This window comes from Sander lucioperca, chromosome 1, assembly GCF_008315115.2.
Source record: "Sander lucioperca isolate FBNREF2018 chromosome 1, SLUC_FBN_1.2, whole genome shotgun sequence".
In the NCBI taxonomy this organism is placed as follows: domain Eukaryota; kingdom Metazoa; phylum Chordata; class Actinopteri; order Perciformes; family Percidae; genus Sander; species Sander lucioperca.
The window spans coordinates 31,111,843-31,128,153 of record NC_050173.1 but is presented as its reverse complement, the minus strand read 5'-3'; the positions used below and the strand labels follow the sequence as shown (position 1 = coordinate 31,128,153).

At 40.1% G+C, this 16,311-nt stretch overlaps 1 protein-coding gene across 2 annotated transcripts; it reads left to right on the top strand.

Moving 5' to 3' along the window:
- Positions 1-52: 52 nt before the first annotated feature.
- zgc:152774 (uncharacterized protein LOC553526 homolog) lies at positions 53-16,249 on the top strand. 2 transcript variants are annotated; one of them, XM_036002272.1, is made up of 17 exons: positions 53-210; positions 320-392; positions 3,886-4,018; positions 4,582-4,802; positions 4,941-5,088; positions 6,985-7,138; positions 8,377-8,505; positions 9,485-9,604; positions 9,722-9,825; positions 10,190-10,318; positions 11,070-11,186; positions 11,402-11,479; positions 12,487-12,526; positions 12,652-13,025; positions 13,911-14,391; positions 14,566-14,741; positions 15,777-16,249. In XM_036002272.1, exons 1-17 carry the CDS (start codon positions 172-174, stop codon positions 15,946-15,948), a joined length of 2,688 nt encoding a protein of 895 aa, XP_035858165.1. In that variant the 5' UTR covers positions 53-171; the 3' UTR covers positions 15,949-16,249. The 2 variants fall into 2 exon arrangements, with proteins under 2 accessions (XP_035858165.1, XP_035858161.1); XM_036002268.1 differs by having other exon boundaries at positions 4,582-4,803; positions 4,942-5,088; positions 12,487-12,527; positions 12,638-13,025.
- The last annotated feature ends 62 nt before the right edge of the window (positions 16,250-16,311 follow it).

The window sequence follows — 16,311 nt, the reverse complement described above, 5'->3', positions numbered from 1 at the left end:
TGTGTTCCAGTGAGCCGTTGCATTCGTGCTTGCTCTCCTATTTAATCTCTCAGTTGACTTCCTTTGACAGTGTAGACCAGAGGAAGTAACGCCCACTGCGTGTGACTAGTTACGTGCCAGCGCGCAGAAGACATACAGCCGCCACAGCATGCAAAACACTCAGTCGCAATAATGGCGAGGTTAAGCGAGCATGGGATTCGCCTTAGTTCCGTATGTATTTTAGCAGGATTTGTAATCTGTACAATATTTACTTTTAAAATAACGTTTCTAGAAGAATTTAAACTAAAACTCTGACTTATTTTTTTTATTTCTTTTCAAGATGAGTCCTTCCTTCCTGAACAGCAACTCTACAAGTCACACCTGGCCCTTCAGCGCGGTGGCAGAGTTAATAGGTAAGTGTCAATATGAAGGATTAGGCCTAAAACCTAGTCCCCGTCTAGCGCACCTGCTGCTCCGCTGCGCTCTGTACTTGCTGCTGTTCCAACTTGGTTTGCTTGGTGTCATGTCATGCACTCTTCCGCTGTCGCCCGCAAAGTGGACTTTGAACATATATTTGTGTTGCTGCTAAAATGGACCGAATGGACTTCCTCTTTCCCTCAGTCAACGGCTGTATTACTGTTACAGCCTGTCGGTGTCTGTTAATAGCATAAAGGAGTGGCATGGCAATAACTATGTTATTACACTATGTAGGCCAATGAAAAGTGACCTTATTGTAATTTTATGTTACAATGGTCATAGTATTACGAAAAATGTTATAGTAGCCTAATCGCATATGAAGTCACCATATATGTTTGTTGTTCAGATCTCTGTGTTAAAAGGGACGCAAATTCCATACTTTAGTACAGCATATGAATTAGGCTACTAGAGGATTTGTCCCTCCACTTGAAACAAAACGTCTGTTTCTGGTCTGTCAACATTGCCATTCCTCCACTCTGTGCTCTATCATTGGTTCAGACGTGCTGACCGTCTGTTGGCTGCTCTGAGTTTTAACAGGAAGAGCAGTGTGCTGTATGCAGATTGCACAATTGTATATGACATCACTGCCTTCTCTGCTCACAGTCTGGGGCATTACACCTGGAGTTTGTTTGCATAACAAAACGATGTTATAAAGGGAATGCATGTGGATCTAAGCATAGTTACACAGTAATACACAAAACGTTGGACAGTCATAGCCCTGCAGTAAATTCAAACTCTGAGAACATTATGCCTTAATGTTAGTTGAGAGCGTCTGAGAGGGGTTGATTAAGATATGAGATGAGCGTTAAGATGAATATGTCAAGCAAGAAAAGTAAAGGGTGTTGTGAAACAATTTGATCACACTTGTTTTGTGGTTCGTATTCTATCATGTACTGGCTGGAACTCTGTGAGTTGATTCTGGAAGCAGTTACGAGATCTCGGAAAACTAAGCGACACAGCAGGATTCAGTTCACAGTGTTCTATAGGTTTAATGAGACACACAAGGATATATACATTTATAGGAAAGGAGGATAGGTTCAAGGTTGGTTAATGCAGCTAAATCTTCAGAAAGGAAAACGGTGTTACAATTTATGATACAAATTAAAACAGATAAGAGAGGCTTTGTTCAGAGTTTTTACAGAATGGAATGTAACCTATTCACAACAAAGGGTCACAGCAGATTAGAGCAATAATTCCCAACCAGGGGTACTTGTACCCCATAAGGTACTTGTACGTAAGACTATGAAAACTAGTTAGGAAGCGAGCACAGATGATGGCATTGGGTTTCACATCTTCCCAAAGTTAAAGTCTGATGCTGGTTGCACAAAATGTAGTGAGCGGATCAGCCAGACAAAGCCTAATTGTAGCTGCTGCTTGACAGTGCCCAACATCACTCCAGTTATAGACTGTAGGGGAAACAGATACCTGCTGCCTTCAGATAGCTGTAAAGAGAGTCACACATAAAGGAAAGGCCTTCTGTATAGTACTAAGGTGCACCACAGAACACGGGTGTTGATATCTATTTTTGAAAATAACCCTTCCCAGCGCCTGCAAGCTATTGTAGCAATAACTACCAAAACAGCCCAAACTCAATTGGAGCATGCAGTCTCTTCACAACATGACGTCATCAGACATTTTTTGCACCCCCTCAACATCATGATCGTTGCTCACGATCGACAGTGAGGGAATCACAGAAGTCACACTGAACGCTACCTCAGCCACAGAGCGTGAACACGTTTTCAGGTCAAGGTTCACAAGAAGAGAGAGAAGGGTGGGGGGGTTAAACAATCCAGCACACAGGATCTGAGCTGAATAGACCAGCGTAGCAAAAGACAATACGGGGCAACCTCTAGCTCACCCAGTAAGAGCGTGCGCCCCATATAGGCTGAAGGCTGCGGCACTTTGCTGCATGTCATCCGCCAGCTCTCTCCCACCTTTGCTGTCTATCCACTGTCACTCTGAAATAAAGGGAAAAAATCCCCCCCAAAAAAATCTTAAAAAAAATAGAAAACACAACACTCTTCTTCTATTTTAATAAGGACATTTAATTCATATATCAAAGCATTATTATGGATTTTTGTCGATTGGCTACCCAATAAAAAGGGTAAGTGACCCATTTGGGTCCCAACCCTAACTTTGGAAAAGACTGACTTACTGTATAAACCATATACCCATCAACAGCTGTGTATCAAATGTTTCCCTGTACATAGCTTAGAGCAATATAACGGAACACTCCCTATGTGTTATAGTAACAATCGGAAAAATGTTACAGGAAATGAAACGTTAAACAGGACTGTAACACGCAGAGCTGACGAAGATAATTTATTAATAAGGTTGAAACTTGAGTTTAGCTCCAGCTGAAAGTGGCAACAAGGTATGTTTAAGGAATGTATTTGTAAGGATTTTAAGTTGATTTGATGTGATATTTATATCTAATGTTGCTAACTTTGTGTTGCTATTAGCCAATTAAAGGTGCACTATGAGTTCCTGCATGGTTTCAGCGCGATTTCATTTTTGTCTCAAATCGTAGGCATCTCACCTTGATCCACTTGCTGCCTGCCCCCTGAATACACTGTGAAAAAGCTCGGTCTCAGGAGACAACACAGGGTCGTAAACGTCAAACAAACACTAGAGGCACAGGCTGTGCACCAAAATACAACAAACCAGTTCCAGCCAATCACCGACAAGATGGTTGGGGGAGGGGGTTGGGGTTAGTGACAGTTAGTCATGACAGTTACGGAAACATGGGGGGAGGGGCGAGCTTGCTCTGTTTTGTTTGGTATTTACTTTGAACGTCAACAGAAGTGACGTCATGCAGGAACTCATAGCGCACCTTTAATGTAGCGCTTGACGGAGGAAGCAACGGTAACTAAGGGGGGCCAATTACAACCCAAACTGTTGTAAACATCCATCACAATTTAAGTTCCAACTTTCTGATTCAACTTTGAGCTATCTACGTTACCATCTTATTGTTGCTGTGTATGCACACCGTTTTCCTGTGCAATGACGGATTATTGTCAACATTTCTGTTGGGCTCACATTCAGTTTTATGTTACCGCAAAACACTTCTCAAGTGGCTCAGATTGGCTTAACTCTCAACTAATCGTGTTCCCAGTACAATGTCATTATGACATGTAGCCTACATGACAGATGGTCAAATAAAACACCACAAAAAACAGAATTTTCCTTTAAACACCCACTTGTTAAAAATGTTGTATTTATTATTGTTATATATTGTTAATTTATCATACAGTATGTCTTAGAAAAAAAGCAGTAATTACAGTTTTTTAAAAGCAGATTTATGCTTGAATGCCTAAAAGCATGTCTTCCTTCCTCTTGTGGACCAAGAGTGGACCTCCCTCCAAACCACAATGTCTTTGACGTCTCTCTTTCGAGGTTGTTAATTCATTTCTTTCTCCCATGTTCTAGACAATGCATTAGATCCTGGTGTACTAGCTAAACAGATCTGGATTGATGTATTTGATGAAGCTGGTCACCTGTGTCTAACCTTCACCGATAATGGCAGCGGTATGACCCCCAACAAACTGCACAAGATGCTCAGGTAAGACACACACATGCATAGGGAATGACTTTAGGGTAAGCAATGGCAAACAGAAACGTTTTAAGCCTCAATTTAAAAGGGTTGGGGCAGATCTCAAGTGTTCTGGAAGTTTACTCCAGATCTGCGGGGCATAGTAACTGAAAGCTGCTTCAGCATGTTTGGTTCTGACCCTGTGGGCGGTGTGCAAGCTTGTCCCAGGTGATCTTAGAGCTCTGGGTGGCTCGTAACAGAGCAGCATATCAGACATGTATTTTGGCTCTTTACTAGAGTGACATGAATTTAATTGACAACAAGTTTGATAATCCATTAATTTTTTAAGTGTATAGATAAACATTTCACATCTCAAATGTGAGGATTTGCTGCTTTTTCTCCCATTGAAAAGTATATGTCTTGGACAAAACAAGCAATATGAAGGCACTTTTTCACTGTAAAAATCTATTGATTATGGATGACAGTTTATTCTACAATAAAAATGATAATTTAATCATTATTTTGTATTATACTGTATACACACAAAACGTGCACCCTTATTTCCTCACTCTCCCTTTCACCCTTATGTCCAGCTTTGGTTTTACAGAGAAGGGTTCAGGTAAGGCCAGTCAGCAGGCCATCGGCGTGTATGGGAATGGTTTCAAGTCTGGTTCCATGCGTCTGGGCCGCGACGCACTCATCTTCACCAAGAACGGCGGCTGCCAGACTGTTGGAATGCTGTCTCAGACCTACCTGGAAAACATAAAGGCCCAGGCCGTCATTGTCCCCATTGTTCCCTTCAACCAACAAACCAATATCCTTCATGAAACAATAAGGCATGGGAAATGAAAAAATAAAAAATAAGATGTTTTTTTTTCTTTACACTGATTGGAAGAGAATATGTTTGTAACCTTGCAAGCTCCTTTATGTTCTGACCTTAACCCAGTGTTACGGTCTCTGGTGGTGACTGAGGACTCGGAGGCCAGCCTGGCAGCCATCCTCCAACATTCCATCATCACCTCCCAGGAGCAGTTACATGCACACTTTGACTCCATTCTCTCCAAAAAAGGCACCAAGATATTAATCTGGAATATCCGCAGGTCAGAATCATACATTTTCATATAGCTGGATTAATGTCACCTGCATGTTTGTAATTTAAAATTCCCTTAAAAGATTTGCAAAATACACTAAATCACTTTCTTGCAGAGAGTTAGATGATAAGACGCCCATTATATATGAACTACAGCCAGGAGATGGTTAGCTTAAGCATAAAGACTGAAAGAAGGGGGGAATTGTGCCCAACACCTTCCATCACATTTATTAACATGTTTTATTTCACAACTTGCCATTTCTACACTTTTTTTATTGAGTAAACAACCATTCAAGTGTTAATTTGTGAGATTTAAAGCTGGTAGTAGGCTGATTTTGTTAGCTTTGTAGTGCCAGGCTAGCTGTTTCCTCCTGCTTCTAGTCTTTATACTAAAGTAACCATATCCTGGCTATAGCTTAATATTTACTATACAGACATGACAGTGGAAACGATCCTATCATCTACCTCTTAGCTAAATATCCAATAACCATATTTCCCGAAATATCCAATAACCATATTTCCCGAAATGTTTAAACTAATCTTTTAGTTTGAGTTCACCCAAAAATGATTGGTTTAAGTTTAGATGTGTAGACAGTAGCTCTAATGTACCGCACATGAGATTGATGAATATGCAAACACAGACTCGAACAGAGACAGGCGAATAAACAAGAACACACACATGATATTTGTTTAGGCAAAACAACAGGTTGAAAAACAAAGCATCATATCATCATCATATGAAGAGCAGATGACATTTGAATTTAAAATCCTTTTTCAGTGTTTTAAAGTAAGCATAAATACATGGTTTTCCCACATAAAAAGGGGACTAGAAGCACATCTCTCTCATTGAGAAATTATGGATCTCTAACACTTACATATGCAAAAAAAATTATGCGTCCCCCCACCACCGCAGCTTGTGGTAGGTTGACCAGTGAAAGAGCAGTGGGCATTAAGATGGCCAGAAACTTGGAGATATTCAGCCATACATGTTTGAGCCTCACGCCAGGTTCAGACAGGGGGGGGTCGCGGGGCTGCGGGCCGCGTGGAAGTCTGGCCTGCTTTCAATCTGTGCACCAAAATCGGCGACTTGCAAATGTATCAGAATTGTACGTGTGGTTAGCATCTTTTATTTGTTTCTGTTGTTTGTTAGCTTGTAACCTGCAGTGGCTGACACAGCTACGATGACAGTGTGCTTTCCCTCTCTCTACTGACAAGTTCACTCTGCGCTGGAGGTTTTCAGGTTTCTATTACAGCTTGCATATTAGTCCGTGATTGGCTTTTGAATCTGTGACGTACAAAATCTAGCTTTCCCGGGATACGATACGAATCATAGATTTTAGGGAAGTGCATAGAAATCTCCCCCTTTAGTAAAGGAATGTGGAAACACTTCTCTAGTGACAAACTTTGCACAGATAGGTCAGTATAGTCAAGGTGTAGACATTTTAGCTGACATAAACATAAGAAAAACACATTTTTGAGTAGAGAGGATATTTTAAAGATTTGAATACCTTGTCACACATGGCTTTCTTAAGAAAAGTTCTCTAGATTCAGAAAAACAGTTACAAAAACATATGTAATGAGTTTCTCAGACGTTCTCCTTTTTCACTTCCTCTTTCCTCTTGGAGTCAGAAAAGTATCTCCACTATGCTCATTGTCATCAAATACTGAGCACCACACTTATCAAGATTAGCCAGAGTAAATAAAAATCGATTGAACTCCAATGCACATATATTGGTTTGAACACTGGGGCCCATAAGACACGTTCAAAACCCATTTGTGTAATTTAATGACTGGAAAATCTGCCAGATGTTATTTTTGCTGCTCTTAAAACAGTAGCCTGAGAGCAGTGATGTAAAATGTGTCTATACCTGTTTTAACAACTCCTCCCTTTCATGTTATCCTAAAGGGCCAAAGATGGCAAGCCAGAGATCGACTTTGAGAACGATGTGAGTGACTTCCGATTGCCCGATATTCAGATCGAGGAGCTGAAGAAAGGTCTGAAGAACAGTGGATCCCTGAGAGCCGAACATGACATCCCAGAGATGCACTACAGTCTTAGGGTGAGTGGAGAAATGTCACCTATGTGAGTCCAGAGAGATGTTGGATGTTCCACCTGTTTGCAAGAAATATCTTAAGGTCTGGTTCTGACATAACAACACCCCTTTTCTGTCTCTACAGTTATGTCCTTTACGTCCAGTAGATCATATCTAACCAATGTAAATACTGATATTTATGGTGGTAGTCTTGTGTGTTTGTGGTAATAACAGTATAGCATAGCAATACTAGTACAGCAAATACATATAGTGTATAATTACAATAAATGATTGTACTGCTGTTTTAGTATAAGTATGGTACTGATTTATTGATGTGCAAGAGTCACGTAAAACACTCTTAAAGAATTATGCCACTTTTCCACTGCATGGTACGACTCACCACGCTCACCGTTGCTTTGGCGATCAGCTGAGAATCCCACCTAAAATATCTGCATTTGAAAACAAAACAAAAAAGTACTGGTACAATAAAAAGTAAAGTGAGTCGAGCAGAGCAGTACCATTAAGTGGAAACATGGCAATAGTCTGTCAACAAAGTCGGTAGAGTTTGCCCAGTTAAAATAAAATAATAAAAAAAAAATAAAAGTATAGATGTTCATATTTTTTTTAGCACTTCTCATCAATGTTGGCTTACAAGTTTTGATTGAAAGTTCATTCATGGATACAGAGTTTGTCCTCAATATTTAGGCTTGTTAGGACAGTTAGAGCCTGAGAGAGTTTTTACTGTTGGTAGTTAAGATGGGGGTTAGAGTACAAGAGAGATTTAGTGGTTGTGGTTAAGGTTTGGGTAAGCGCCTACAGTACATAGCAAATATAAGTCCAATGCAAACGTGTGTGTGTGTGTGTGTGTGTGTGTGTGTGTGTGTGTGTGTGTGTGTGTGTGTGTGTGTGTGTGTGTGTGTGTGTGTGTGTGTGTGTGTGTGAAGCATGAAAGGGTACTTCTTCACTACCGGAGGAGTACCTGTGGTTTTGTAGTAACACTAACCCAGTTTCCTTTTAAAGCCATGTTCAAATTGTTGTTCGTAAATCCCATCTCTATTTTGACAATCTTAGAGTCATTATAAGATTCATAATTACATGTAGTGTAAAAGCTCAAGTAATGTACCTTTATGCTAATATATCAAAATCTTAATAAATAGTGTTGACAGATGGGGTCAGACCAAAAAACATTAATTAAGAGTATGTGTTTTAAATTTAAAATGTCTTCCTTTTTACACACTCTCTGCCTGTTTCTGTGTTCTTATCAGGCCTACCTCAGTATCTTGTATCTGAAGCCGAGGACACAGATTATACTGAGGGGGAAGAAAATTCTGGCTAAGCTGGTGTCGAAGAGGCTGACACACATTGAGCATGACGTGTACAAACCCCACTTCAGTGTATCCCTACAATATCTGTGTGTTAGCTAATGATAATGTGTGCATTATCTGTATAAAGCCTTCATTCACATGCAAACAGGAAGTGGGAAGTTAGTTGCTTTTGGAGATCAGGTAGTGTTTCTTTTGCTAGGATCTCATAAGGCAACATATGTCTGAGAGGAGAAGATGAAACTTCATGTGGTTTTGATATCTTTTTAGAATGGATTTGTTTCACTTTTATATTTGATGTTTGTCTCATATCCTCTCAAGAACTTTACATGGAGAATTTTGGAACTGTTTCTTTGCTTTAGCCAGGCAAAGACTTTCCACTGTATTGGTTTGCCATGGCCAAACATGTTGCACAATACAAGTAGTACAAGCATTACAAGTACAGTGTTATCAGTTTTTAAAATGGAAAAACACAGTGGCTCTGAAAATGTTCGTTCAACAGTATCCATCTAAACTTTTAATACCAACTTTGTGCGCCAAAATTAACCTGAGTCAAGTTAAAGGCTATGCAAATGCAGAACTATGCTGTATTTAATATCTACAGTGCCTGAACAGTTAATGTTAATGCTAAAATATTTCTGTAACTTAATTTAAGTCACTGATGAAACATTTGCTAATTATTGAGCTGAGTATCGAACCTTGATACTTTTTTGCTACCAACTGAAATGTATATAATGTATATAGTAGAGTGCGGATCGGGCCGCATTTTTATGTCCGAGCCCGGCCCGCATCCAACAGAGCAGTAACCAAACCCGACAGGCATTAAGATATTTATGTCCAAGTTAAATATTTATCATTTATTTGCATTAATATTCCTATTATATCCCTATTCCTATTATAATTATATTGATAATTCAAATCAACCATAATATGGGTTTTTTGGCTTTTGCTTCTGTTCAACTCTGAAATTATGAGCTTGCAAAATAGTTAGTGATATTATTTTGAAACCTGTCAATGTCCAGTGTTGTTAACCTTGACTGGTGTCTGTCAGAAAGAGAAGGTGAAGGTGACCTTTGGGCTAAACCCAAAAAACAAAGACCACTATGGCATCATGATGTACCACAGGAACCGACTCATTAAAGCCTACGAGAAAGTGGGCTGCCAGCTGAAGGTAGAGGAAAAGGATTTTCTGTATGTTTTCGTGCATGACAGACGCAGTGTTCTGCAACACATTTAGTAATATTGGATACCTGCCTCCGCTTAAATCTCACTCCCCAATTCCCTGCAGTCTTCAGGTCAAAGAGCAGGAGTTGGCGTCATCGGTATCATCGAGTGTAACTTTCTCAAACCTGCCCACAACAAGCAAGACTTTGAATACACCAAAGAATACAGGTACAACACACGCATACAAATCTAACAAAATCAAGACACACAAAACGTTTTGTGCTAATATGAGCTATGGAGTTTACTAGCTACTTAGGTTGATGCTGCATACTGTGGTTACCAATATGATGAAACATAGCACTAATGAATAATGCAGCTTTTCCTGGAAGTGCATTTTTCGCAAATGTGACGCTAAGTAAAGTGTTTTACAGCAGGGAGGCTAATAATGATCACATTATCTTCTAAAGTAATTTTGACCACACACCTATCGAGAAATATTTGCCTTATCCACTCTAACTTGTGCTGTTGTGTTTACGATATGAGGAAAAATAGTTAAAGACATGTATTGTCTTTTCCTTTTTCTTATCCCAAGACTCACCCTTGGTGCTTTGGGCCTAAAACTGAACGACTACTGGAAAGAGGTGACAGAGAAGAAGGCCAGAGAACGAGAGTTTCAGGCTCTAGAAAAAGATGACAATGAAGCCCAGCATGATGCTGACGAGTGAGTGTTGACTGTTTTTATCTGACAGTTGAAATTCTTCTCCTCACTTACAAGTGTCGTCATAACTTTGCTCCAAAATACGTGAAAGGCGCTTAAAATAACGTGAAAAACATGTTCGATTTGCTGTGCTACTGAAAGAGGATTTTAGTTCATCTGGTACAGTACATTTGGCTCTAAATCTGTACCCGCATCTGTCAAACCATTGGGAGAGTAAAATACCTAGTCCACGTTCTACAAGCCTTTTATGGATAATGACAGTAACAATATAGGAAAATGCAGGTGTTAAGATAATTATTTATCAAGGAATGGACAGAATCACTGGAGTTCTCTCAAAGATCGTTTTTACTTGCAAGTAAAGAGTCAGTTTACAGCACTCACAGCATAGTAGAGAAAGTGACTGAAGATTGTTCACAACAGTGTCTTTTTAAAGGAGTTGGGAGTCAAGTTAGTTATTCGGTTCATGCAATCAGTAGCTTTTCTTCTTATCTCTGGTCAGGCCCCAATTTTTCTAATAGCAGGTCAGTTAATAACCCTCTCATGTAGGAGCTTGTCAATTCAACTGAAAGTGAAAATAGTTTTTTTCCCCAATGCTTGAAACCAGAGTTGAGACGCTGCTTCAGAGAAGTAAACATGCTCAGGCACGGATCTTTAAGGGCCTTTATAACCAATTAAGCTTTATTTATGGACTTCCCCTCTAATGCCAGCTTCTGCTTACTGACACTTTTTCATGTATGTATGTCTGTATTTACAGGGGTCCCATGTGGTTACAGTGTGAAGAGTGCCTGAAGTGGCGAAAAGTCCCTGCAAGTCATTACAGTGTGATTCCTGAAAGCTGGTACTGCAGCCAGAACCCCAATCCACGTTACAGGTGTGTATTTCTAATTATTGCTTTCCTTGGTTTGGATCATTTAAGACGTCAAATGTTATGGTTGAGATACAATGGATTCGTTGACGTATTAGTCAATGGATCGCGTGCGTGCGTGCGTGCGCGCGCGCGCGCGCGCGTGCGTGCTGAAACAGGAAGGCCAAGCGCTGAACTTCAGCAGTAGTTGAGTTGCTCAGCCAGGTCTCTTTTACTTTCAGAAGCTGCATTTCACCAGAGGAAGCAGAAGACAGCGAGGAGCTGCTAACACCCAGCTACCAGAAAAACCACAAGAAACCGTAAATTCCCATTATATTTCTCTAGACCTCTCAAACTTTGTCTGTGTGAGAATTTGTACACAGACAACCGTTTCACACTTCTACTTTTCCTGCATGCCTGGGTGTGTACTGTATGTGGGTTCACGTGCCATTTTGTGGTTTCCATCTGTCAGTTTCACGCTCTTATTTCCGGTTTATGTGACGTGTGTCTAGTTTTGCTATATTCTGCCTGTCAGTGATCACCACTGAAATCTGTCAGTTCTTCAAAACATGGTGACTTGTTACTCATAAATGCAAAGGAATTTAAATATTGATTTAAAAAAAATGTGTCACTTTGTCAATTTTAAACCCACCACTTTTTCAAAAGTGAACTATTGTGCTATTTTTCAGATTCATACTTGATTCATTCATACTTTATTTTTCTCATACTGCCCATGGCTGCTGCACCTATATTCACCCTCAGTCTGAGACACTCTGTTGGAGCGCCTGTCTTTTTAAGCCCACCTCCCGAAAAAAGCCCAGTGAGCGTTTCCAGGTCTCCTACAAGGGGGGTAAAACGAGGAGTGTCATGAGTCATATCATCGGAGTAACACATTGGCAGTAAAATCATGTCTGCAAATCATAGAACATAAGGATGATTGATTTCTTTCACTGAAGCATTCACAGTTGATCTTGGGTCAAATATATTTTATACGAAAAAATAAAGCCATTTCCATTGCTTCCCTACTTTCCTAGTAACAGATAATTTGAATAGCAGTCGGATCGGAGACAAAACAACCAATCAGAAATGATCTACTCCAATTTTCTGATTGGCTATAATTGTGGCACACTGTAACTCCTTCAGATCTCAGGTGTCCAAGGGTTTGGGAGAAAAAAAGAGCACGGAATCAGAGAGAGGGCAAATAAGTCAAACTGAGTGAGAGCCAGTTCAATTATCGGAGTTATAAAAACTTTAATTTGGAGTTAAACCTCTCCATATTTTGAGTATGTGCTCCTCTCGGCTCATTCATTTCTTTTTATTCCTGCAGAGAGCAGCCCAAAAGCAGAAAACGAGAAAAATCATTGGAGGTTTGTAAAACGTTAGAAACTTTATGCAACCTTACTATTGATAAAGGTCCCAGTGTGCTATTTTTCTATACAACTCCTGGATATATTGTGTATATTGTAAGTGTGCTTGGTTGTTTGTGTTGCAGAACGAAGTGGCTGAACATCAAATCCTCTCGCGCAGTTCATCAGAGCCGAGCCAGCCCACCTTCCAGCACACACACACGCCTGATCACATAAGAACAGCAGGTCGATGCCACACAGAGGAAAACACACCAGAGCAGACAGGCCCAGATCACCTGGCATATCATCATACAGACACAGACGTATATGATGATGCACATGGAGTCACACACATGCAACAGAAGCCCCTTAAAAGAGCCACAGTCATTAAAGACAAGACACAAGTCATACATGTGGAAAATGAGACAAATGATCACAGGCTTGAAGATAAAGAGAGAGACAAAAAGAAAGACACAAACATGAAGCCATTGGAAAGAGAAGAGAACACATACACATTAAGGTGGGTTATGCTGCATGTGTACTGTGTGTATGCTCAGACTTGTGAAAAATCGTCCTTAAAGATATTTTCACCAGTGTATTTTACAGTAGTGCCATCTTTTCAACGGCATTTTTTAAATTTCACGGGTTTTTTCTCCTCCTTTTTAGCCATTATTTGTTTATTCATTTCAGTTTACAATGAAAAACTTGCAGAGACTATCACAAAGATGTGTTGTCAGTGTGTGGTAATGCAGTTGGAAGCTGGAACTGTTGCTGAAACTTCCACGTTCAGCAGATAAAGGACACTCCAATGGGGACGGCTGACTGATGACTGAGACATTTCTTTTTAACTATGTCTGTTTAGTTATCAGCAGTCTTCAGGGTGTGTTTAATGCTTTTACTAAAATCTCTGATATTAAAGTGTCTTTGTACACAAACCAGAGAATGAGACAGTCTGTAAAAATGAATCTTTGCATCATTTATTTTGCCCCTCATTTATTTAAGCTATAACATGTAGAATTTCTTAGCACTGTCCTTTTTTCAATTACACAGTAACAGTATAAATTAATAAATTAATTCTCACTGATTCCTATAGGAGTAAGTTAGTTATTTTCCAATTTAAAAAACAAGAAATTGATTAACTGAAGGGTCAGTAAGTTGTAGGTGAGGTGCCATCTTTACATCTCTTTCAGCCAGAAACCCCTGACACTAACATGGAGAATTGTCAGAGCTGTCTTTGTTTTCAGCTGCATTATCTCACAATAATAATAATAGAACTTTGTCAACAAAATGAAGCCCATGAAATGTTCAGTGTTAATGGATTACCTGTCTCAATGATGCTTAAAGTGTATGTAAGTTAATTTCCGCATGCTAAACAAACAAACTGACTAGCTTTCATCCTTTGTAGCCTCAAAAGGAAACCAGGATCATTATTTTACTGTGTGAAAAAGAAGCCATGTCTTTCGGAGGAGCAACAGCCTGTCTCAGAAGTCGAGACACTGTCCTTGGAGAAGACCAAGCAAGACAGTAGCGGCCAAGTCGAGAAACCAAGTGACGTGACTCAGCGAACCCCCACCTGCCTCACCTGGACCCACCCACTTCCCTTCACCCAGACTGTGATGGTATCTCCCCTGAGTCGAACAGAAGGCCAACGGAGCAGACCACTGCCTCCAGAAGGTAGTGACCGGGAAGTGAACGTGCAGAAGCTGGCAGGGTTGGAGAAAGAGGTGCAGAGGCTACGCAGGCTTCTAGGTCTGGAAGTCACAAAGACAACTCAAGGCACGATGACAACTGCTGATAGCAGTGCTGAACAGCCAACACGAGGGCTGGTGACTCCGCCAGCATCCACAACAAGCAGAGAGGTCGGCTGCCAGACGGACGTGGCTGAGGTCAGCTGAGTTTATACCAAATATTTAGGTTCATTATGATGATACAGTAAATTACAAACACAGTGTTTGGTAAAGATGCTTTATTCTAGGCCATCTGCTTAGACTTGTTAATCTTAAATCAAGCTCTAACAGCAAACTCTTGAGTAATCTTCTGCTCTGCTTCCTCTGAATCAGAGCTGTACTTCATCCAGCAGCATGGCCCAGGCTCCAGGACATCAGGGGATGGTGGTCCTGGGTCAGAGAGCTGTGTGTGTGCCCAAAGAGCAGCCTGAGCAGAACATACCTAAGAAGAAGACAGAAACTCCGAGCAGGACGAGAGTCAGTGACAGCGAGGCCTGTGAAGACAGCAGGTGTGTATTCTAGACAGATGTATAGAGACACCACTAACTGTATATAATGACTTGTTTACTGGTCAGAAATTAAGTACTCAATCATAGCTTTTATTTGAAGATTTTGGTAGTGAACAGCAGTAAAAATAAAAAATAAAAAAGGTCAGTGTCTGTAACTTTATTTACTATCTCTGTATGTAGTGGAGCAGATAAGTGCCATTTTTTACAGAAATCATTTACATGTGGATACAAGCACCAAAATTGGCACAATTACTCAGTGGGTAGTTCTCTTTCAAAAAAGTACATTAGCCATCGCAAAACAACGTCATGTCAGCCGCGGCGGCCATTTTACTTTCCGCCATAACCAAATTATGTATTTTGCATGGTATCTCCTGAACAAAACATTTATAAAGGATGTCTACCACTGTGTTTTGATGGTCAACGATTACGATGATACCAACATAACACACAACATAAATGAAGGCCTCTAGACAGCTGTGACGGTAAAATTATGTTGATAAGTGTTTTCCAATGCCGGAAATGGCGGCCATCTTGGAAAATGGCAGCCATTTTGAAAAATCAAGTGGCTAACGTTATTTTTCAAATTATTGGCCCCAGAGAGATAACTATACCAAATTTGGTGCTTGTATCCACTTGTGAACGATTTTCTCCCTTATCTGTTAAATTAGATTTTGCATGACAAAACTGCTGACTTTCAGATATAAACATCTGTCTCTATGTACCTCCAGTATAAGAGTTGTTTCCTGAAGCTGGCAGGATTACATTTTGTGTGCAGGGACATATGCCTAAAAGATAAACCAATCCAAACAATGTTAGTATGAATGTCTGCTTCTATCTTTACCAACGCTCTACTGTTTCATTTACTCTCACTTCTCCAAAAACATTTAAGTCATGTCCTCTTTTGCACTTATTTCTACGTTCTTGTTCTCCATTTTTGCCGTTTTGTAAATAAAGTGGGAATTTCCCTTAGACAGAGTTTCACCTGATCGACTAAAGTGTTTAATAGCTTTAATAACGAAGCTGTTCTCCAATCAGATCTAAACAGGAGAATCTGCGCACCATCCGTCACAACGTGGTGGCACTTCTCACGGTCCTCCTGCCCCAACTGGACCTGACCGGCATCAGCCTGGACACCTCCGACGTGGACAACATCCTGCAGCAGATCATAGAGGTCAACTCGTTGAAACTGTCACCAGTACTGTTATAAAATCCAGCAAATTTCTGTTGGCAGAGATTGCCTTGTTGTTGTTTTTTTATTCTTATACAAAGTTTGAGTTGGATTTTTTTTCTCTTTTCTTTGAAATTCTTTTTCTTTTTTTTAAGTGAGATGATTTGCTATTTTTTGTATTGCTTTTTTTTTAACTGATTATTTAAAAGTACAATATGTAAGGCTCTTAATCGAAACCATGGATGTAAACATGGACTTTTGGTCCTACACACGAGGTCAACATAGTTATGCTTGTTTCTAAATTTGTTCACACGTCTGCATTAAAATACTGAAACCATTACATACTATACACTGCCTCTTCATTTTCAGCGTAAATTAACTCTGTGCTCTTTATCAGTCCAA

Excerpts from the sequence above, each read along its gene's own strand:
- zgc:152774 (XM_036002268.1), top strand. The coding sequence starts at position 172 with ATGGCGAGGTTAAGCGAGCATGGGATTCGCCTTAGTTCC. Across the intron at positions 393-3,885 it reads CGCGGTGGCAGAGTTAATAG|ACAATGCATTAGATCCTGGT; the intron begins GTAAGTGTCAAT and ends CCCATGTTCTAG. Across the intron at positions 4,804-4,941 it reads CCCTTCAACCAACAAACCAA|GTCTCTGGTGGTGACTGAGG; the intron begins TATCCTTCATGA and ends CCCAGTGTTACG.